At 41.1% G+C, this 24,335-nt stretch overlaps 1 protein-coding gene across 50 annotated transcripts in view; it reads right to left on the bottom strand.

The window, feature by feature from the left end:
- Positions 1 to 24,335, bottom strand: part of CCDC88A (coiled-coil and HOOK domain protein 88A) — a 63,481-nt gene that overhangs the window by 9,685 nt on the left and 29,461 nt on the right. For 21 of the 50 annotated variants that reach the window (XM_086874353.1, XM_086874418.1, XM_086874336.1 and 18 more), the window contains 18 exons: positions 23,318 to 23,464; positions 22,694 to 22,838; positions 21,904 to 22,088; positions 20,397 to 20,534; positions 17,288 to 18,358; positions 16,735 to 16,862; positions 13,772 to 13,913; positions 12,985 to 13,161; positions 12,302 to 12,463; positions 9,278 to 9,555; positions 8,950 to 9,093; positions 8,220 to 8,406; positions 7,706 to 7,851; positions 6,946 to 7,038; positions 6,540 to 6,754; positions 1,667 to 1,750; positions 421 to 624; positions 68 to 139 (listed from right to left, as the gene is read on the bottom strand). In XM_086874353.1, coding sequence (XP_086730479.1) covers positions 68 to 139; positions 421 to 624; positions 1,667 to 1,750; positions 6,540 to 6,754; positions 6,946 to 7,038; positions 7,706 to 7,851; positions 8,220 to 8,406; positions 8,950 to 9,093; positions 9,278 to 9,555; positions 12,302 to 12,463; positions 12,985 to 13,161; positions 13,772 to 13,913; positions 16,735 to 16,862; positions 17,288 to 18,358; positions 20,397 to 20,534; positions 21,904 to 22,088; positions 22,694 to 22,838; positions 23,318 to 23,464 — 3,718 coding nt within the window. The remainder of the gene's footprint in view (positions 1 to 67; positions 140 to 420; positions 625 to 1,666; positions 1,751 to 6,539; positions 6,755 to 6,945; positions 7,039 to 7,705; positions 7,852 to 8,219; positions 8,407 to 8,949; positions 9,094 to 9,277; positions 9,556 to 12,301; positions 12,464 to 12,984; positions 13,162 to 13,771; positions 13,914 to 16,734; positions 16,863 to 17,287; positions 18,359 to 20,396; positions 20,535 to 21,903; positions 22,089 to 22,693; positions 22,839 to 23,317; positions 23,465 to 24,335) is intronic. The other 29 variants (XM_086874596.1, XM_086874590.1, XM_086874518.1 and 26 more) reach the window with 4 other exon arrangements.

Raw genomic sequence — 24,335 nt, 5'->3', positions numbered from 1 at the left:
TTTTCACAAATTCATTAACATTCACATCATATATCCTTAATTCATTTAATTAAAGCTCACATCTTACCATGAACTCTCGATCCTGTACTAGAATCATCACTAATACCTTGTGGACTTACATCTTCAAAGGATGTAGTATCTACACACAGAGACATAAAGGAAGATGTAAAATAAAATAAAGCGGAAAGATTATTAAAATACTTATCATTGATAAAAATTAAAATAATTTTCAAAGCAATCCATTTTTACTTAGGAAACATTCTGCAGGAAAAACCTTGAAACATTTTATAACTGCAGTTATTAAGCCAGTTCATTATCTTAGCACTGCAACTCAATTGTTAAGATTGAAAAACTTAAAAACATTAAGTCAAACCAATATTTACACAGTTACATCACGGTGCAAAAAGCTTCTACCTATACCTTTATTATTTAGCAACTGCTTGGATCTGAAGCCTGTGGAGGAGTTGACAGTGGCAAAGTTGATAGCTGTAGTAGAGAAGGCCATAGCTCCCAATTCCTTCCTCCTTTTACCCGTGGATATATCATCAGGACCCTCCAGATGCTCAGAACTACCTGTCCATTGTCCTCCTGCCAGGACCATGGACTGCACCAGGTCATTCATGGCTGGGATGCAAATGAAAGCAAATGATCAGCGAGGGCAACGTACCTGGTGGGTTGTTAATCTGCATTGCAAAGGTCGGACAGTTTTCTAAGCATTAAAGCGCCCGCAGGCAGCCAGCAGGAGCAAACCGCACCCCGGGTACCGCATGCAACCGGGACAGAGGGAGGGAGGAGGCTCAGGCTGCTGAGCCCAGGGAGGTGTTGCTCAAAACAGGCTGCTCAGGGATCGCCATGCCATGCCAGGTGCTGTTAGAGGCTCTGCCAGCTGCTTGCCGTGAGAAAATGGGATGAGCGGGGACAAAACGGGCACGGGTGCTCATACAACGGAGTGCCAGCGCTCACACGGGATCCTTGTACAGTGCAGGTTACTGCAGGCACACTGGGGTTTACAGAGCAACAGAGAGAGGATCTGAAAAATACCACATCTGATGATATTCACCTTCACTTCCCCAAACTCGAGAAAACACTCCACCCCTCATTAGAAAATAAAACGAAACAAAAGAAATCAATGCAGCATTCTGGCAACGAGAACTGATGAACACTCGCAGAGTGACAGACCACCAGAGAGCCTCGCACAATCTCCTACACTCGCTTTAAACAACAACAAAAAAAAAGAAATTACAGTGACTTCTGAACAAAAGGCTTATGAAAGGTGTCCTTTAGAACCATTTCCGTTAACACAGTGCACTGTAAATTCATATACACATGGGGCCATGTGTATATAGACAGCCATGTATACAAATATATGCAGTCACGAGGCACTGAATAGATTATACGCGTGTGCATGGGAACGTGTGGCTACGTGTGTGTGCACAGGCATAAAGTATTCAGTGCCAAAGTTTCTTAAAAAGTAAAAATAAAAAAGGGGGGGTGGGGTGGGGAGGGTAAAAAGTAAAAAAGCTCCAGCTCCTTGTACCGTAGCAGGACTTGCACATTGCAAAAGAGGAGGAAAAATAGAGCGCAGTCCAGGGAGAGGTTAGTGAAAAATTAGTAACGAAAGCCAGTGTAGCCATTGAGAAGAAGCTGAACTGTCATAAAGTCTTACACATGGAGCGACGGTAGAAGGCCTTCATTTTGTCTTTTTCCTTCGGTCTGTTCCTCAAAAAGGGCAGTCTTTTCAGTGCACCCACTTTTATGTCATAGCATGAGGAAAAACGGAAACAGGGAAATGAAAGAAAAAAAGGGAGAAGAACAGATGGAAGTTAAATGTTGAAACTAAGGACAGAAATGAATGTCTGAGTTTAAGCTAGGTATGCTATGCTAAAAGCTATCATCCTCCTGCTTCTGGGTGACCATGAAATATGGAAGTACACTGGAACAGGAAAACTGCGCTAGGAAAACTTCCACAGGTAACTCAGAAATGCACTGAAAATTACAGTGCAGAGGGTAATACAGTCTGAAGCTCTTGAAAAAAAAATAAATGTAACTTCTTTGCAGGGGATTACAGGAATTGACCACTATCTAATTATTACTGTGAAAAATAACATTGTTTTTGAACATAAAGAAAAATGTGAAGCAAAAAAAGCTGGCAATGAAAGCAACTCTAAGTACAATTTCTATGTTAAACTATGTTCACATCCTTAATTTTTGGGGCTTAATAAGTTATGTGATGCTTTGCCTGCACATCTAAGAGGACACAGTCTTTTATCATTCTTCAGGTCTTTGATTTTGTGCTCAGTAATAACTTTGGTCATCTACTGTCTCATAGAAAACCTGCAAGGATCAATGGAATTTGTGGGCATTATTTTGGCAAAATACTAATTTTAATATGTTTCAAATGTGCAAATATTTTAGCTCAAAAAAACACCAAAGGAAAAAAAAAACCAAAACAGCAAAAGAAAATCCAAATGTGAGTGTTGCTGTAACGTTTTGGGAGGGCCCAAGGAAAACCGAGTTAAAGTCTACCAGGAGAATTACAGAGTTAAAATTACAAATAGTATTAAAAGAGGGAGGAGGGGGAAGTCATGAGTTAATCTTGTCCTTGGAGTCAGGAACTCTGCATCAGGAACTGCTGACCTGCCTTGGGTAAGTCTGGGGGCTGATGCCAGGCACAGGAGCCACCATGGAAAGATCCAGAAGGGGACACGGGATGGAATTCCCAGAGTGGTGATTCCTGCAGAGATGGCAGCAGCTCTGGTTTCTGCAGAGGTCTGCCAGACCATGCTCTGCCTGGTTTGTCTCTGCAGCCCCTTTTGGGAGGTGTGCCCTGCTCCCCCAGCCTGGCACACAGCAGTTCTGTGTACAGAGCAGTGCATATATATCATATATACCATTTACAAGTGCACATGAGCTACCCTGGCACTGAAATATTCCCTATTCCTCCTGTCAGCACTTCCTGTGCCTGCACCCACAGGAACAGGTTCACAAACCAATCTAACCACACAGGTCATTCTGTTCTGTTTCTACTTTTTGTCATCAAGATGACACAGAAAAAAAAAAAATTAAATTTCTTCTGCAACTTCTATAATCCTTTACATAAAAAATAACTCATCCCTCTGTAATCCTTTATGGAAGGTAACTGACTTCTCTTCACTAAAAACTCCTTAATCTTATGAAAAAGTAACCAGAGGATGCTCAAGAAGCGTTTGAGTCATCTGTCCTTCCTGTCCATTAACAAAGATCCCCTCCAAAAGGGCTGATTTATGGCTCTCAGCAACTGTGCCCACCAGGAAACTCCTCTGCAACCACTGATGTCCTGGAAATCCTGCATCAGAAAGGCAAAATGCTTGGAGGGGAAACCATGTCAGTAGGATCTGCACAGAATTCACCTCAGGAAATGTCCTGGAATAGCAATAATAGTAATTAATAGTGGGATGGTGGAGCTACAGCAGAAATCAGCTATTCTTTTTCTTTTCAGTATTCCATGAACACCTTCTTGCTTTCTGAGAATGAATGGTGAGTATTGCAGAATTCCTCAACTGAGCAGGAAAGATCCCACTTTGTAACTCTCCTGCTTGCCTGAAATCCTCTGGGGAATTCTCTGTTCAAATCCTGACATTGTTTTGTTCATGCACAGAAGAAAATAGGAGGCAGAAATCTTTAAAATGCCCCGGCATTGGAAAATGGAGAGCAGAGCCCTCCTTTTATTCCCTCTGTGACGTGGTGTGCCTGCTACTGGTGTTCCTTGTAGAGATGACTGTTTACTAACAGCCCTAATTCCTTGGGAATTTGTTGATCTCATGAAATGGCTGAAGTGGAAGCAAAGGGTATCTGTATTTCTCCACAGAAACCAAAAATCCCCTCTGCCTGCCTTGGGTTTTCTCTGGGAAAGCTCAGAATGGCTCCATCCAGAGGAAAAGCTCTGAGGCACTCACCGGATCATTACGGGAGATCAATGATCATTTGTGGGCAGCACCTGGGCAGAAGGAGGCTGTACCTCCAGCAGGCAGGAAAAGCCAAGGTGTCCAGTCAGGAGCACACACCTCCTGCAGGATCAACCTGTGCTGGGACAGCAAAAGCCCTCCAGGCACCCCCTCCTTCCCACAGGGATCAGACACAGGCTCTGGCCACACTGTGAGACCTCAATTGGTGCTCTCTGAGAACAGGGTAACCTGACTTTTGTGCCAAGATCACCTTTCCCAGGGAGATAAGAGCTCTCCTGGAAACATTTACATGAATGAGTGGCCTGTGTTGGGAAAACACGATCTCCATCACCACCCAGAAAAGAGGGAAAACTACAGATGTCACACCCAGCAAACCCTTTTGAAATCAGTATCTCTGACAGGGATGGGGAGTGTGAGCCCTGTGTTTTGAACCCAGTATCTCTGACAGGGATGGGGAGTGTGAGCCCTGTGTATCCTGCAGATCTCGGACAGATGCTCAGTCCTCCAGCTCAGAACCTCGCTGGTTTGTGCCAGGGAAGGTGAACTGCCTTCTCCTGCCTCCTCAAGGACATGCAGGACATTCCAGCTCGGCAGCTCCCGCTGGAAGCAGCTCCTTCCTTCCCCAGATGCTGGAGGTCAGGGTGGCACAGAACTCCTCCAGAGCCAGAGCTGCCTTCAGCCAGCACAGAGGGCTCCAGCACCTGAGCAGTGGCTCACGCAGGTGGCGCTCACGCGTTTGCTCCCTCCTGGAGCTCCAGTGGAAGCTGCCACTGCCAAACTGCTTCCCACGGAAAAGAAAGGACCCCAAATCCCGGGATTTAGGACTTACAGTCACTCTAGGAGCGGAAGAAATAGACTGCAAAATGTGCACCATCACCAGCACTCGTCACACTGAGATATCCTCTCTGCTCTGGGAGGCACAAACTGTCTCAGATCTCTGTCTCAGAGCTGAGCTGGCACAAAACGCATCCAGATTCTCTCCAAAACTGTGGTTTCCACGGCGACGTGTGTAATGGAGGAAGGTTGGGATCCGGAATTAGATCAGCCCTTCCAGTTTGTGGATAAATACACTGGGATTAAGGGGAACATGAACAAGGTCCATGGAGTAGAAAATTAATGAGGTCTGAACAGCTTTCAAACCTCTTTTGAGGCTCAGCCACCGTAACTGCAGCCGTGGCTCCCCAGGAGGGTAACTGCACACTACAAGGTCCCAAGGAGCATGCAAAGAAAACTGTCACAGAAAAAGCCCTTCCAGGACATGACATTGCTGACACGGATGCAGATGGGCTGAACCACAGCGTGCACACTCTCTGACACCACTGACACACATCCAGCACGGCTTCAGTCACTCCCCAGTCCCACACCACTCACGGTTTGGATGTAAAAGCAACAGTTGCTTTTTAAAAAAGTGTAAAATACCTGTTTGGAAGCTTCCGCTGAAAAAGGCTGAGCTCCCCAAAGGGATAAAGTTAGTAACAAAAGTGCTAAAATGTACCCTCCAACTATTCTCTTCAGTTATTAAAAAAATCCAGATCCGATTTTAACTTCCCCTGAAATAGCATTTTTTGGGATGTTTTTAACTTTGACTAAGCTTCTGCAAGAAGCACAGAGGAAAAAAAAACCACATCATAATGGCTGCAATAATTCACAGCTGGCACAAACCCCAGACCTGCTGTCTTTTGAAACCCAATACATTAAATTTAAAAGCAGTAGCGCAAAGATTGGAAGTGACTGTTAATGCACGTGGATTCTGATGCTTTTACATGCACAGCCAAAATGCTTTTGGTGCATAGTTATTAAATAGAACCATTACATCCTGATAACTTGGCTGTAATTATCTCTCAAGTTGTGAAAAACTGGGCAGTTTATGATTCATGCCGAGAGTGGAGAACAAAAAACATCGATAATAAATAATAATAAACAGAATCTGGCCTTAAATATCACAGGCACCCTAATGGGATGAGCTATCAAATCTTTCAAGGTCAGCAAATTGTGCCTGGAATAGTCTATCTAATCACACTTCTCTAAGTCCTCATTCTCCCTCTTTACCAGCTCATTCCAGTTTTAGGATCAGTAACAGTTTCTGTATTTTTAACAGGTCGTGTTCTACATTAACACTTCCTGCTGCATATCCAAATTTCATCGTTGGTTTTGTGAGATGCTGGGGGAACACCTTCATACAGAAGGCGTTTTTAGCAACTCAAGGATGTCAGCACAGTCACAGCTTGGAAAACACCTCCAAGACAAGGGGAAAGAGTCATGCTGGGACAAGAGGGAGAAACAAATAGGGTCTTTGTGGTGACACCTGACATTCCATCCCAAATCCTGCTCATCTGACCCAGTACCAGTGCCTGCTTCACTTACCCAGGCGCTGTGAGTACATTTTAACACTTGCATTTTGAGATATAGAAATGCCCAAAACTAGTTCTGCCCAAAAACTCCAGGGAGGTGCAAGACATTCTGTCCTTAATAAATTAATTCAGGCTTCATTCCTACAGACTCAGAAATGATCTTCACAAATCCTCCACAACACACAGTCTTTTCCAACGCTTAGCCAAGGTTTATTCACAGAATGAAGTGGTTTGCAGTACTCACTACTACTCTTTTTGGTGCCCAGGGTCTGCCCATCCTCCAGGGAGTTGGAGCCCACGGAGGAGCTGTCCTGGCTGTCCTGGTGGGGCAGCTGCAGGAATCCCTCGCTGGACTCGGAGCGCGTGGGCGTCAGCGTCACCGACTTGAGGCGCTCGCGGTTCCCGTCCTTCTTGGACTTGATCAGCTTCCTCATCTTCAGGGTGATCCAGTTGCCCCTTCTGTCATCAATAACACATTCACTGCATTTATAACATGTTGCTTAGGCCTGCAGAATCTCCTAATTTTTTATGTAAGATGCAGACGTGATTCTGATCCCACAAACGTAACGCAATCTCGATTTTCAGTGGGAACAGAACAGGTCTGCCGTGCCTCAGAGCTGTGTTTCATTTTACATCATGTTCATCAGTACCTTCTCGGTGGAGATGGCTCGTAAAATTTATACTGATCCATTATCTTCTCCTCCAGTTTCTCCTTCTGCCGCCTCAGTTCATTCAGTTTGTCACTGCAAACAGAAATTAATGATATTTTATGCTTCAAAAACGTATACAGGGTGCGTGGGCAGCACGTTCCTCTGGGAATCTGCTATCTGAAAACTGGCACGTTTTGTGAGGAATTCTTACATAACACTGGTTTCTCATTGAAAAAGCAAGAGATACAGCAAACAATCAGCCTTAGGCTTGACTTCATGACATAACATGGAATAAAATTCCACTTGCCTTTATTACATATTCCTCCTTCCTAAATAAAGTGCTCTATCATTTAGATAAACACATTTTCTCTTCTCTCAAGTCCACCAAAGAAATTTAGATTACAAATCTACAAATTAATCTACTATGTATGTAGATTCATGTATGAATGTATCAATCTGCAAGTACAGTGATTACAAATCTAAACTTTGCCAGTAGCAGAATGAGGAATAAATATCATTTTTATTCCTCACTTCCATCATCAGGAACGAACACAGTTGCACTGATCCTTTAGAACCACAAATATAAAGCTCATATTTTGAGTTAACTGCTTTATCATTTATCATTGAAATTCTTATTTTATAGAGAAACATTTCAGAAGCAGCACATTTGTTAAGTTCTTTATGTAACAGAAGCTCTGTTTTAAAAATGCAGGTATTGGTGGCATTGTCCTAATCACAGTGATTTGTTTTCACAACTCACATGTACTGCCTTTGCTCTACGTGAAAGAGATCCTTGCTTTCCATGTTCTGCTCCAGTAATGTCCTGTTCTGCAGCATTAAGGTCTGGATTTGATCCAGCAGGTGTCTGTTCTCCTCCTCCAGGTTTCCTTTAAGTTGGCTGAGCAGCTGTTAAAACAGATTAAATTGCCCATGCATTTATATGTGAGTGCATTTTACACACAGATCGTGAGATTATCACGAAAACTGAAGTCTACAGAGGGATTCTGAGAGTCAAATCAAACTCAAAATTAAATCACAAATCAAATGATAAAAGCCTCTTTGATGCTTTAAATAATTTAAATCAGTTTCCCTTATATGAGCCTGAAATTGTGTACTGCCTGTACAGCAGGTAAATTAATTAGTCTTTGGATTCAATTCATTATCTAGCAATAACTGATACTCCAGCATTATTATTATTTATATGAACCTATAAATCCAGTTATAAAAATATTCCAATGATTCCAGCCATTACAAACAGCAGAATTCCCACATACCTCACACTGATTATTTAGCTTTGTTGATGTAATATCCAATTGCTGGTACTGTTCTTTGAGTTTGGAAAACTCAGCTTCCAACCGTGTTTGTTCCAGTTTGGAATTGTTCAATAATGTTTTCAGATTCTTGTGGTCAGTTTGGAGCACTTCATTCTCCCTCAGGAGTTGATTGTATGTGTGAGTGAGCCTGGGATGCAAAGACACCATCAAAGAGTGCTGGAAATGAATCTGTTACCCACACTCCCTCTGAAACATGAAATTTCCAACTACTCCATAAAATACATATAGAAATTCCTTACTGTCACATACTGTAAGTTATCCCAGCCTAATTTTCCTAGGAATGTGTGCTGCCTTTGAGCCAAGCACTGTTCTCTCTATATTTAAACACAAAGCAGCACCTCTACATCATGATTAGTTTTAAGATTTCACTTTTCAGAATAAAAGATTCTTACAGAACAGCCAGGATTTCTTGCCAACACAAAATAGGAATGGCCCAAACTTAAGCAGGTGGAGGTTACACATACCCATTCCTGAGCTCCCCTTGTCCCATGTTATATTATATTTTTTATATATATATAATAATTTTATATTATTCCTTCAGGATATAATGATTGTTTTTGTGGGATCATGAGTATTTGGAATAGCAGCATCAGGTGTCAAAGAACTGGGAAGAACACACCACTTGTTTAGGCTGCACTGGCAGGTGCTCAGGTGCCAGAATTCTCTTTACCTTTCATTTTCATCCCGAAGTTTTTTATATTCTGCTGCCACAGTTTCATGTTTCTCACTTTGCTGCAGCATTTTATCCTGCTCTGTCTTGAGAACCTTCTCCAGTTCTTCCAGCTGCACTTTCTGTTTCAGCAACTGATTGTACCTGCAAAGACAGCATTTACACTTCCTTTTGGGGAATGACAAAAAAAAAAAAAGGAATTTCGGTGAAATGGCCTCTGTTGAAGTTTCAAATCTTAGTGATTAAGTGAGGATGATTTTATTCATTCTATCACTTTATTAGAGAGCGATTCCTGCTGAATGGCAGACTCCTTTTCCTGAGTGTTTACCTGTCCTCCAAGTCCTTGTGCTCCACCTCCAGGTTTTTGTGCGCGGACTTGAGGCTGCCGTGCTTGGCGATGAGCGACTCGTACTCGGCGGCCTGGCGCTCGTGCAGCTGCTCCAGGCGCTCGTGGTCCTTGAGCAGAGCCTCGTAGAGCCCCTTCAGGTCCTCGCGCTCCTTCAGCACCGCCTCGTTCTCGTTCTCCAGGGCCGACTGCTGGATCAGCAGCTGCGCGTTCTGGTTCATCAGGGACGTGCTCTGGGAGTTGAGCGTGGAGTTCTCCACCTGCAGCCACAGACAGCGGGGAATCCGTGCACAGAGGTGAGGATTGAGAAACACAGGGTCAAGAGAACCTCCCAAAGTGACTTGGCTCATCATCTAACTACTGAAAGAGAATAAGTCTGTTTTCTGCCTAGGTCAGCACCAGCTTATTTTCACCAATTTGCTCTGTTATCTCCCTTGCTTTGCATCTGGAAGTTGCACCTACACATGAATAAACACAAATTCCTTTTATTCTTAAGAAGGACACAAATATTGACATATGTTTTGTTTTCAGTTCTCTGAAAAGAACAAGGACAAGCCCATAAGAAATAATGTTTGAGCCCCACTTGCTGTTGGACAGAGAGACAGTAAAATAAAAAGAAATTCTAGAAGAAGTCTGGTACTTACAGCAGAGGAAAAAAAATTACAGGCTTAATCTTGAGTGCAGAGTCCCCATATGTTGTGCAGTCTGGGTTATTTTACCTCCCACTTTAAGATTTCTTGGGTTTAACCCTTCTGGTTGTTCCACTGACAACCTCTGCTTATATCCCAGGAGACAGCTCCAATTCAAAATGTTCCAAGAGTATTTTTTAGCAGAAAGCATTGACGTATGTGATTAAATTGACAGGGATGGATCGAATTCTTATTTACCTTTCAACATCTGTTAAAATGTTATCTTGCTGACAGGGCCATTTTCCTCTAGCACCAAGATACCTTGGAGAAATGGATCACCTGTGATCCCAATAAAAGCCAAATCTGTGACATGACTAAAATAATAGGAACTTTCACACTGGCATGGAGATTCATTTTTTTAAAAATTGTGTATTGTCAGCATGAAATTTTCATGGTATGCACGCATTCCTTCACGATGAGAGTTCCAACAGGAGCATCCATTTAACAGAGAGAGGGAGACAAATAACAGCACCTGAAGGAACTAGCCATGTTCTGTTCTGTGCTCTTTTGTGGAACAGCACCAAACGAATGTCCCAGAACAGCATTAATGTGGATTAATGCACAAAAGCCTTTAATGTTAGACAGCTTAAAAAAGCCCCAACCAACAACTTCACTTTTTGTGCCTCTGGAGAAATCCTTGGGTATCTTGAAGAATAGGTGCTTGTCACCTGATCTGTACCAGCTTCCTTCTCTTTCCTGTTCAAGAGATGAAAACCACCAACTACTGAGCTTTCTAATACCCTCGGGGTATCTATTAAGGAAAAAAAATTCCATCTCTCACTCCAGTTCCCGCTGTTACCAGGGAACAAATCCCTTCCTGCTGGAACTGCAGTGCTCTTTGTGAGAGATGAGAAAGCTGAATCCTTCACTGGAAATGAAGTCATGTCTGATGGCATGGGTGTGCTGGGAAACTTCCCAGGCTGAATCCTGAGTTTGGTTAGGTCAGAATTCCCAGTTACCCTTTCAGACATGCTTTCCCTTGGCTGCTCCTTATGGCTATCAGGAGGAAGGGAACAATGAGCTGCCCAGGAACAGTTTTGGCACAGTCCAGGTAGAGCAGCTCAGTCTGCACTTCGGATTTAGCCAACAGCTCATCACTTTGATTTTCCTGAACATATTTGGATCTGCAATTCATGGAGAATTGTCCTGCCAGAGAGAAAAGGCCTGTGCTGCTGGGCATGAGGCAAAAAAGGAACTTCACAGATACTCCTGTGGGTTTTTGATGAAGGGAATTACAAAGTGCTCTGAGAGCTCTGAATCCCAGCAATCCCCTCTCAGCTGGTTAAATGGGATATTTCCATGCCATACCCACTGGTTTGTAACAACCAGAGGAGGCCCAGGGTGTGCACCAATGTCCTGTTCTACTGGAGTGCTGTGCACTAATGACATTTCAACGTGGCAGCAGAAAGTGCATCCATGGAACAACAACATTCTGCTTTCCAGGAAGGGCCAGGAGGAGACTCCAGGCATCCACCAAATGCATTATTTGTTTCATTTTAACAGTCCCTGACATCTTGATTTCCATCAGCCCTCCATCCTTCCTGACACTTTTTACTATTTCTGCTGCATTGTGGGGTTTTCATCTCCTCTTGAAGGAGTTTTGATTCTCAGAACTCCAAAAAGCATTAATTCCACTAACAAGAATATTTTATGTTTAAAGAAAAAAGAGATATATTTAATAACCTCATTAAACTATAAGGGCAACATCTGAATTTTGGCCAGAAGAGCTGCAAAGACTCTGGGGAGAACCATTTTTATAATTTCCATGGTCACACATTACCTTTTTTACTGCCTCTCAATTATTTAAATTCAGGTCTCCACATATGTAAGTACCTTTGCATTTTCTTTTTGTTTTTTTACATCTTCTGTATTTAAGTATCTTCATTTTCCTCTTGGGCATGGCTTTACTTTTATTTTTTTAGATATTTATAAAAATAGATAAAATTTTTTAGAATACTGCTGGACACATTACTTCCCTGACCTAATTTAGATGTATAAACACAAGCAAAAAACACAAATAATGTTGGAAGACTGGGTAAGACACTCTTTTCTACTTCTAAGTATAAAGTCAAGATTTTACACTGGACAAAGGACTAAAACAAATTTCTAAAAATGCAATTATTCATCAGCAAACACACTGTTATTTGTGTGTTTATAATCTGCTGAGTGCAGATTCCTTTCACATCACCTTCCTTCCCATGTCTCTCTGGGAAGCCAAACGTGATTTTAAAGTTAACGATAACTATGTATTTTAAGTTTTCCTCTGGAAAAAAAACCCTTTGGTTTTATTTTTGAAAGCAAACTAAGGCAGCATTACCTGCAGCTTGGCATTCTGAGTTTGCAGAGTTGTGTTTTGCTCCTGCAGGGACACAGTCTGTCTCTGCAGGGCCAGGATCTGGGCCTGCAGGTTGTTGTTCTGTGTCTCCAGCTGCTTGAGCTGCGTTTTCAGCGCCTGCTTCTCCGCCTGCAGCGTCGCGTTCTGGGGGGTTAAAACCACACAAAACCTCAGCTCACAGCTGCTCCAGGAACTCCAAGATAAACCAAAAGTGTTTCCTAGACCACAGAAAGCAGCAGGACTGTGCAGAGATTTACGGGGTGGGATAACACTGGAGAACAAACACACTTTGGAGGGATTTATCACTGGAAAAACAGGTAAGAGATGTTGCACCTGTGGAGAAACAGGAGAGGAATCTCCAGAATTGCTGGAAATAGAGATTATATAACAGGGATTTGAGAGAGAGCTGTGGATTCAAAAGGGCAAATTCAGGTTTTCACATTTCCTTTTTAAATGCCTGTCAAGTGCTTTATGGCATCCCACAGAGCAGAATCCAGCTGCTACATGCACTGTATTTAATTCAGATTCTGCCTGGGATGGAAACGAGGTGATAAATTAAAGTGTCTTAACAGCACCCTCATTTGCATCACTGGAACAGCTCACCACAAATAATTACCACCAGAATCACATTTAAGATTTAAATATGTATTTAAAACACATCTTACATTCCTCTCCACCTCGATTAATCTATCTTTAACTTTCAATAATTCTCTAGTAGTCTCCTGATTTTCTTTCTCCCACTTATTGACAGACTGATTTTCTTCTCCACTTCTTGGAGGAGAATTCTGAACCATCCTTTCCTCTTCTTGCCTTTGCTTGAGAGCTTCATAGTTCTTCTTTACCTGGAATTATTTAGGACAACTTAGGTTAGGTTAGAATTTTCCATTTTGTATTAAATTTATTAATTGATTACCAGATCATGCCCCTTCTCAAAGAACAGGAAGCGCTGTTACTGTATTTGTAAATTTGTTTTTTGTACATGTTTGGGGAGATTATTTATTAATAATAATTTAAAAAACAATAATTCAATAAATAAATAAAAAATAATATATACCAATTATTCATGGATATGGACAGTTTAACCCCAACAAACAGCAGGCCTCTATTTTCTATTTTATTTCAGCATTTTTAACCGTATACCCCCTCTTTTATACTAAAATTCTACAACCAAGGTGATAGAATTTCCTTTTTTTAACCAATCTACTCAGGCTGCTCAAGGTAGGCCAGAAAATGTAACTAGAAATGATATCCCAAATCAAATCAACTCCAGGTTATTTATCCAGCTGACGTTTTCACAGCCTGTGAATAAGCACAACTTTTCATGTGATTTCAACACAGTCTTAAAAGCATTCACACCTTTGTCCTGCTTTCCATCACCTGAATAATGCCCATTTTTTGCTGTCTTACCCAGAAAGTGCAGAAAACATTATAGAGAAACACCCTTTTCCTTACTGTTTTCAGTTCCTGACGCAGCTGCTGGTTTAGATTTGTTGATTCTTCCAAACGAGCCTCCAAAGCAGCAATTTTTTCTTCTTTTATTTCCAAAGACTTCTTGAGCGTGGATTCTAATTTGGACTCCAAAAGTTTGTACCTACTGGCCAACAACAAAAAAGAGTCTGTATTTCAAATGATTATTCCAGGTATTTAAATTCCAAAATGTTCTAGAACAGACTCATAGCTACATACAAAAAACCCTGAGAGCTGTGGCCAAAAATATGAAGACACCTCAGCATCCCCAGCAAATCCCATGTTAAAATAACCAGAAGATGGTTGTCAAAACCATTTTTGACTCCTCCTTTCTTTTAAAACACGTTAGACACAGAAAAAGACCCCTTCAAGCACACCAGGGGTGTGCTGGGTTTCTCTGCATCATTAGTGAGTGGTGTCTGCACTCCTCCTTCTGGCTCCACTCCAGCGAATCCAGCGGGGACCTGAACTCAATTAGAATGTGAAGTATTTGGAGAGCAAGATTTTCATCAGTTCCCATTTCCTGCCAGCTCCAAAGGGGAGGACAGGGAAAGAGATGGAGCACAGGATTGTGCAGGTGCACGCTCGTTTGGTGCATCAATGTGCAAATTGCTCACTCAGCCCAGCTGCTGATATTTTAAGACTGTTACCACCCTTGATGTGCAAAGCTTCCATTTTTAACCGTATTCACGATATTGTAAACCCTCCCAAAACGTCAATTTGAGAGAGAAGTGGTGAGATCAAACTGGATTGGTTCAGAACTGCACATCCTTCATGGGAAACACTGAAACCCACACTCATGGGTCACTTCTAAGCAGTTCAGTCCCTGTGTGCTGCTCAGACCCTGGAGAACACCCCGCTCCTACCACAGCTGGATGAAATAAACCTAACCTCTGATATCCCCCCCTTCCCAATCCTGGCTGCTGAAGGATCCATCAGTTCAGTGAAGGGAATAAACTGCAGGAGACTCCTGAATGGACAATGGCATCAGATCCAGTCAGGAACTGGAGCAGAAGACCAATGGGAAGAGAATTAATAAGCAGAAAGCTGTCCAGTAGCATCATGCAGCAGGAGGAGGATCCGAGATTTTCAGATATGACAACGAATTCCCAAGGATTTACGGAATAGCAGGCAGCCTGTGACTAGTAGAATATACAGTATTTCATCTTATTGAGCTGAAGGTAGCCACAAGTAATTTCTGCTACTGAAAAATGACACAATTCTACAGAAAACAAAAGAAGAAAAGACAGTAATAGCAGAAATAAAATACCCACTTCCACTTTGAACAATGAAAGAAGGTACAAATTTTTTATTCTGACTGTAACTTGGGTTATTCTGGATTCAGAGTCAAAAGCCATAAATCTGTTTGTCCAAGGACAGCAGGCAAGAGAAAATGGAAAACACTTCAAAGTTAACTCATAAAATGTGGCCAGCTTAGACCTCAATAAAAAGACTCTGAGGTGCTACCAAGATAATTTCTTAAAAACCACAAGCAGCTCTTTCCAATCTGGATGAGGAAAATGGTACATTTTTAATTTCCATCATCAAAATGCCAGAGGCAGATGAAAAGCTACACTGAGAAGTAATTTTATCCCTAATGAACTCAGCTCTTCATAGCCCTGATGAAAGAGCTGGTAATGACTCACCTATGCATTGTTATGTAAAGGAAGTAATCCAGGTATCTTTGGGATGAATGAAGAAGTTGAGAACAACAGAAAAACAAGATATTTATTGGCAGAGCAGAATTTCAAACCAATCCTAGTTTTTACTTTGAAAACAAACACTGTCCTTTCATGATCCTCCAGCTCTACATGGAGCTTGGGAAGAATCTCAGGGCAGCAGCAGAGCCCAACCACTTCTAACCTGGAACTTGATTAAATGTTGCTCCATTTGGGCTTCATCTAAGTTTAAGCTTTGCCTTGGATCAAGGACTGGTGTTTTTGTGTTGGGTGTGTTTATCTAAGGACACACCAAATGCTGTATGTGACACAGAAATGCTTAAATCAGAAGAAATCCAACCGGTCCAAGTTCTGAGAACTTTTCCTGAACTCATCTGGGAGCTGAGAACTGCAGGTGAAAGCCACCAGCAGAAACCAAGAGGGGGTAACACATTCACCCACAGCACCCTGGCACCAGCCCTGTGACAGAGCACTGGGAAAGGGAAGCTGGATTCAAACCCCAAGCCTGATTTGGGTTCCTGTGGACACAGAAGGCCCCAGCTCAATCTCCAGGCTCACAACAATCAGTTGTAATAACAGCTCATGACAGCAGAACCGCGCTGGGAAGCAAAGCCAGAAGCCCACGCTGCCTGCTTTGCTCCTGTCACCAATTTTCCCTAAATCCCTGCAGGATAAGGCAGAGGAGGAAAATGCAGCAGAGGAAACAGATGCCAGGGCAGCAGCTGCTTCCCAGTGGCAGGTGTGGAGGAATGATGCAGCCACCACCAAGTTCTGGAGACAATCAAGCACTGGATACTTCCCAGCCAGGGGAAGTGGGAATGCAGTTTCCTTTAGGATGGAAGAATTAGAAGGAAATGGTTGCAAGGAAAAAGTGAGACAGTTTCAGGTAATCGCTATGTGATAAAAAACCATTTGTGTCAGACAGGCAGACAAAAAGGAAAAAAAAAGACTACTTTAAGCTAATTATCTTTTACTGCTACTGTTGCTGCTGCTGACTAGAGCATAAAACATTTTAATTATAATTAACTATATCTCCTGACATACTTCAACCAGTCTCTTAGCAACAAAAAGTGGCAAGTCACTGTCACAGTCAGCTGAACGTGAAAGCACATCAACTAATTAACTTCCAAAAATATCCAGTTCCTTTTTGGATCTATGAGTGTGCCTTAAAAATCTAAGAGTATGCACAGAACCAGTCTGCAAAAGTGCTTTATGAATAAAAAAGAGCCTCATTTTTCCTCTTTGTCATGCAGGCCCTGCCATTCTCACCTGTCATCGCTGCTCTGCTCATCGTGCAGGAGACGCTCCTTGTTCAAGCCAATTTTTTCAAGCTCGTGGGCCAGTTTCTCTAGATCATTGTTCATCTGTTGAGTCTTCAATTTCTCATTCACCAAGTCCTTGCACAGAAAAAACTACAGTCAGTGTTTTCAGCAAAATCAAGCAATGTAGTCTTAGTTCTAGGAGTGCTGGGACAAGGGTGTTTTATCACTACATGACTGGAATAATTCAACTTCAATTCTTCTTGCAGTTGTCAGCTTTCAGCTGTATCAGACCTTACATTGTAACTAAAACAGGATTTCTCTGTGCTCTCTCCCTTTCCCTTTAGAATTTCCCTTGAAATTTGGGCTGAAACATGACAGTGAAACATTCCAGCAATGATACTCTTCCTTTTCATGATTATGATTATAGAAATTTTGATTATCCAATGGCATTAATAGTGCACACATTAAAGTAGAAAAAACCCCCAAAATCAGAAACCCAGATATAATTTCTGTACATTATAAACAGATTATGATGGGAATGGAAACTCCTCTGTGTTTACCTCTCTCAAAGTGACCAGGGTTTTCTTATCAATGGTAGCTCTTTTCACCAGTTCTTTGTTTTCCTTTTCCAGCTCTTTCAGGCGCAGACACGACTCTTTATATACAACAATTTCTTTAAATAAAGATTTATTTTCCCTTTCCAGATTACTGATTTTGACATTATTTTCTTCTAAGGTACTATCTTTAATTTCTGCTTGCTGTCGAAGCCTTTTATTTTCCTTTTCCAGCTGTTTCTTATCCTTTTCCAGTTGAGAAGTCTCTTGTTCTAACAACTTGTTCTCCTTTTCCAACTGCTCCAGGCGCTTACTAGAGATTTTTAACTCTTCCAAGTTCTTTTGCAGGGTCTGATTTTCAGTCTCTAAATCTTGTAATTCGCTCTCTAATTGCTGAATCTTCTTATTGCTGTTTTCCAGGGCTTTCTGAAGCCTTTGGTTTTCCGTGTCCAGGCCTTGGTAACTGACTTCCAAGCGTTCAGTCTTCTTAAAAGAGGCTTTCATCAGCTCAAGGCTTTTTTTGAGCTGCTCCTTTTCACTCTCCAGCTCCTTATTTTCTAATTGTAACTGTGCCACTTTAATGCTTGTACACTTCAAGGACTCAATTGTCCTCCGTAACTCTAAATTTTCTTCGTCGAGTTGGGAATTCTCCTTTTCTAAGGATTCCAATTGAAAAGTGAGGTTTTTCAGGCTATCCAAGGTTTTTTTCAGCTTTCTGTTCTCTGTCTCCAGGTCAGAGTTCTCATGTTCTAAGGCCTCGATTTTCTCACAAGTGATTTTTAGGTTGGTGATTTTCTTCTGTAATAACTCATTTTCCTTCTCCAGACGATGCAGCTCGTTCTCTAATTCTTCTGCCCTCTCTCCTTTCTCTTTGTAGTGCTCCAGTTCTTTCCTGACTTGTTTTTTTTCAAATTCCATCTTATTTAACTTACTGCTGGTCTCTTTGATAGACTCATGGAGGATTTTATTTTCCTTCTCAATTTCTTTCATTCTCGCCTCAGCACTGATTTGCGAGCGCTGCCTTAGAGAAGCCACAGTTTGATTCAAGTGTTCATTTTCTTGTTCTAAGAGTTTAATCTAATTTGGGTAGAAAAATGATAAAGCGATAAACAACGTGCCAACAAGGAATTGCTCCCATATATAAACTAAAAAATACTCAATCATATTTATGTTTTAAGTTAAAAAAAACTCTTTTACTCTGCTAATATTTATGTGAAGAATTACAAACATTATTTCAAGTTTGACAACAAAGTAAATCTTCAAATCTCTTCCTCTTGGATACTAATAGATAAATATAAAGCCAAAACTAATAAAACACAAATCAAAGTAAAGCTTTACCTACTTCCTAGCAAAATTAATTTTCACTTGTTGTTTAACCCTCATTTAGATTGTTTTTTCTCTGATTTCCAGAGCTGTGTGTCCAGGAAGAACAGCACTGCAAGTTCTAAACCAAACCTGAGATGGAGTGGCATGTGGGAGCCACAAAAATATATTTATTTCATTTGGAAAAAGTAGAGGTGATGGGTGGGAGATGAGGGAATCCTGATCATAATCAACAACAATCTGAGAAGAAACACACTGAAGTTACACTGATTTTTGAGTTAAAAATATTTGGATATTGAATATTCTGTCCCAAACCAGCCTCAGAGGATAGCAAAGCGTATTAGAATTATTTTCCTAGGAAACATTTTCAAGGATAAAGACAGACTTACACCTTAATTTTTAGTATTTCTTGACTTTTTAGGCTGCTCCAAATCATTTGGAATTATTTGGGCTTGTAACACCAGACAGCAAAATCCAGCAAAACTGTTTGGATCAATATTTAAGTGTACACTAATAACCCAGTGTAAGGGATGTTTCAACAATAAACTGTTTGGGAGAAAAGCAAAATCCCTGCTTGCAATGAAAAACAGACTGAGAAAATTATAGGCTGTTCTTCTATAGTGAAATCTGAATGAAACTATTAATTACAGATCCACAGCTCTTCTCCCAGCAATGACAAACTGCTCTGGAATATTCACCAGAAACTCATTAACAGGTGCCTAAAAACATAACTCTGGAGCACCTGGCATGGTACTGAATTACTGTCTAGGAATTCTGCTTCTGTAATTCCAATTCTACAGAAATTCCCGACAGATGCCTCTGTGATTTAGGATGAGATCAAATCAACCTCCTACAGCCAACTCCAGTAAGTGTTAGCACAGGATTTTGGAAGGGAAACAGAATATGCTGTTGACCCATCAGCCCTTAAGTGTATTATTTTTAAGCAGAAATAGTCCCACTGAAATATCAGTCCAAAACCAAGATATATATCTTTAAATGAAAGCAAACCTTCCCTGCCAAGCTTTTTTTTTGCCCCTTCCCTTTTTTTTCTTCCTTCTGGAATTTCATTTACTGATTAAACAGGGCCTTTAAAAATATTCAGCGTTTTTTGAAATATAATATTCTGCATTTCAAAATACTGTGTGCTTTAAATTAAACTAAATGGCCACACCACCAGGAGGTATAAATAGAATTTATAACAGCTAACAGCAGTTCTGAAGGATTCAATTCCTAAATCTGGGACTCCCAGAACTCTTTTTCCTGGTGGCTGCTCTGCAGACACCTCAGAAGGTGCCAGTGTCCACGGGTACATCTTTTACAAAGATTCAGGTGCCAGTTTTAGACAGCCACAAATAAATCCAGGTGTTCACAGCAGGAACCCATCCCAGCTCAGGGCAGAATTACGGAGCTGGACCCTGGGCTGCTGGAATTCCCATCAATACTCCAGCATTACTCCATGCACTGCCAGCTGTTCTCCCGCTCTGGGAGGTGTCTGGCCTCCCTCCAAAGTTCCCAGTTTTCTCTCCTGGCTGAGCTACACCCTCCACACAGCTCCAGCAGACACCCACGGAAGCGTTACAAGCACCACAAAGCTCTAAACCCACCAGGGAAGCCCCAGCCAGAAATGAGTCACGTCTCTCACTGGCTGCAGCTCCCAGCAAAGCTGTTTTCCTGCAGGAACCTCCTTTTGGCAAATCCACTACGCTTACAATCCCTTTATGTCTGTAAAATCCTACAAAAGGAGACCAGCAGAGCCCACAGCAGCGTTCAGACTCTTGGTTCTGCTACTCACTTGTCGCTCGGAGTTCTCTCGAAGTGCTTCAAGTGTCTTTTCAAGCTGTGCTTTTTCTTTCATCAAATCTTTACTCTGATTTTGACTGTTCTGAAGACTTTGTTTCTCTTGGCTAATTTCATTCTCCAGCTCTTCAAGCTGGGAAGGGAAACAAAAGTTTTAAAATGTACTTAAAAATGACAGTCTTAGCTGGGCTGAAGGCACCCTTACAGAAATGAATAAAGAAGCTTAAGGGAAAGAATAAAACAGGATTTTCTAATCTTTAATTGAAACATTAATTTCTTCTGGGAATACATTTACTCCTGCCAGAGTTTTCTCCCTGGCTCAGAACACTGTATCTATAAAGTACTTTGGTGTAAAAAAGGGCTCAAATATTCTCAGGCTCAGGATATTTCCTCAAGCATCTTTTTTTTTTCCTCTCAAAATTCCATTTTAGTGAGATTCATACTGCTCCTCTAAGACCCTTTCAATTTAGGAAGGTTGAATGTTGTTTGATCTTACTTAACTATTCCAAGAGATAATTAAGATGATTCCTTGGGAATTAAATATATGGGTTTGTTTTGTCAAATGGTTCCAACTTGCAGAGAGCAAAACTATTTAAAATTTAAAATCCCCAAGCATGATTTCTTTGTCACACTGAAGTTGTAACAAGTTGACCTGAACGATGTTTGTGTGTTTCTTACACCTTCTGCACCTCCCAGCTCTCTTTTGGGCACAGCACAGAGGCTGCTCCAAACAACACCAGCTTCTCAGGAATGAGAAAACTTATGGAAGCATGGAATACAGTAGGGATTTCTTTAATTTTCTTTCTTTTTTTAATTATCTGTTAGCCACTCTAAGAATAGTCTTTCACCTGAAGTAACTGCTGAAGTCAAAGCTATTTCAGGAACTTGAGACATTTTCACTCCACTGTAATTAGTCCCAGGTTTGGGGGTTTTTTTTTCTAGTTTTTATTCTCTATAAATACCACTGACTAAATTATTCTATTTGATACATGTAACTCGAGGAGTAAAGCACTGCAGCTCAGCACAGTTAACACCTGACAAACTCCCCTCTTGAGCTGTTTATCAATTCCTTGACCCAACTTCTCTCTTCCTCAGCCAAAACGAGGACACAGGACCAAATTTTCAGCCCAGACTCACCTCTCACTCTCTACCTCTGCACACACACTTTCTTCTGCTCCAGAATTACCAAAATTAATGCTCTCCAGTACTCTCAACCACTTTCATTACTCATCATATCCCCAGTACATTATTATCTTTTCCCCTCCCCTGCTCTAAGACCTTCCTGAATAAACTGGTCACACACTCACATAACAAAAAGGAAAAAAAAACCTCTTGGAGGTGGTTTTATTTTATAGCATAAACTTACAAACACTCTAACTCCACTCAGACCCTTGTAGTGCCTTACCCAAATTAACAGCAATTAATAAAATTACCCTTTAGGAAGAGAACAGCAAAGAACATTAGGCAGCTCTCACACAATCCAAGCACACCCTGACCTTTACCTTCTTGCTAAGTCTTTGGTTTTCTTTTTCCATTTTCAGAATCCTTGAACTGCTGCCTTCCACAGAGCCCACTGCACTTTGCAGCTCTTCCACTGTCTTCAGCAAACTTTGGTTTTCCATTTCCAGCTTCAGTAACCTGCTGGATGTCAGCTCATTCACCTCATGGCCCAGGGATTTCTGGGGCACTGCAGGAGAAAAACACCATTATTAAAATAAAAGATAACTTATTAGCCAGAGTTCTTGGGATTTTGCATTTTAAACTTAAGAATTTAACAGCCTTTGAAGGTCCTTCCAGTGCCTTCTTGGTGATCAGAGCTGATTAGGATTAGAATGATGAGAAATTAAAATATGTTCTACTCTCATGTTCCTAATCACAGCACAGATTCGTTTCACAGCTCAGGATGTCTCTCCAAACTCCACAAGTGCTTTGCACAGAACCCAGTTTATATCCAAGCATGTTATCCTGGAAGATTCAAAATTTTTACTACAGCCCTTCTCCTTAACAGCAAAGCAAGAAGCCTCATGATCTGTGCTGCAGAGTACAGAAATCTGAATGACAAAATAATGCAATTTCAAGGTATTTATGGGCTTTATTTAACTGAACAAGAACCACAAGAACAGACTTCTAGGCTGCATCTCCATGGATACATGGGAATCAGCATTTCTCCAGAGCACAACATGCTCAGTACTTCAGAAATAAGGATATTTAATTTCCTAATGCCCTCCAGCCTCTGGGATTTCCATTTCAATCGCTTTCCAAGCAGTAACTGTTTACTTCAGTAATGTTTACCTTCAGAAAGTTCAGTAGTCCTGTTTATCTGCTCCAGCTCCCAGCCAAGATGCAGAGACTCATCCATACTTTGTTTCTGAGCCATTTCTAGGGTCATATTTTCCTCCATGAGCTCCTCAATTTTCTTTCTGTCCATATCACGCTCCTTGAAAATGATTTCACAGGTTAAAAGAAAAGTCTCAAAACGTGCAAAGTGTTTGATTACCTATATTCTATTAATATCTGTATTCTATTATCTTTACTATGCTGTCACAGGGAAGGGCAAAGTGCTTTTTCTGATCTGCCTAGACAGTCAGATGGGGAGCAACTGGCAAGAATTGGGAGAATTTTGAATGGAAGAGCAAAAAGAAGATTATAAAGAACCTCTTCCTCTCATGACCTACAGCAATCACTCCTTACTCTTCTGAAGTTTACTCCTCTCTGAATATTAGGAAGCAAAGTGCATGGGGTAAATACAGTATTTATAATCAATTCACATCCAAAAAAATCAATCCTTTTGCTCTTGAGTCTCTGCATTTATCACCACATTCCTTCTTTTCCCCGCTATTTTGAAGGCTTTTATTAACAATGGAAATGAAATTCAGTGTATATCAGTTGCCTTTGCCACCCTCCCCTGACACTCACCATCTCCATATCATGCAGTTTAGCTTTTAGCTGTAAATTCTCTTTTTCTAACTCGTGCAGTTTGTCTGAACGGGCTCGGGTTCCCTCTAACTGATCTTCCAACATTGTCTTGGTTTCCAGCAACACTTGATTGTCTTCCTTTAACTCCTGCCAAAATGGAGCAGCAACAGCAAATAAATCCCAAACCAGAAGTATTCCCCTGCTCATACAGACTCTGATACACATCACAAGCAGTTTCAGAAATGTAAACTAAAGCTAAAACATAAAAAAAGTACATTTACAGCAATTCCACAGAAATGCAACTTGTGAATTTCTGTGAAAATAACATTTGACATAAATTAAATTAAATACTCCCAAAGCCATTAAGAACAAATAAGATGTTGATGATTCCAATCAAACCATCAGAATCCCTGTAATTTGGGCTGTGATCTAGAAAGAGGTACTGCATGTACAGCCCAAAATTAGGTTTATAGGCCACTGGGCCCTAAGTCAGGCCATGATGCTGAAAATGCAACCACAAGCTTAAAATACAAGCAGCCACTCTCAAAGGGTCTGAGCAGCTTTAATTTTGGTACATACACAGAGGATTTTTTAATAGCATCTGAGGAAAGTAATGTGTAAAATACATAATTGGCAATTTTCCTTGTGATATAAAGACAAAACTTTTCGAACTTCAGCACACAGCTGCAAAATCTGAAAAAGGATCACATAAATATCCTTCATACTCCTCCCTACACAAATATTAAGTTAACTTATAATTATTATGAAGCAAACCCAACTAATTAACATCTGTCTGTACTGAAGCATGCTTGAAATATCCGGTATTTTACAAGCTATGAAAGCACATAAACCATTTTTAGGGTTTATTAGTTTAAACATTCTATGAAAATGAAACTTCCACTGTTGTCAAATCCCATTTACTAATCTGTTTTTCTTTACTGATTTTTATGCCATATGGCACTTGCCCATCAAATTTGGCATTTACAGACAGAATGATGGCCTGATAAATTCCTGCATG

The sequence above is a fragment of the Cyanistes caeruleus genome, chromosome 2 (assembly GCF_971803275.1).
Source record: "Cyanistes caeruleus chromosome 2, bCyaCae1.hap1.1, whole genome shotgun sequence".
NCBI lineage: Eukaryota > Metazoa > Chordata > Aves > Passeriformes > Paridae > Cyanistes > Cyanistes caeruleus.
This window is presented reverse-complemented; position numbering and strand designations above follow the sequence as displayed.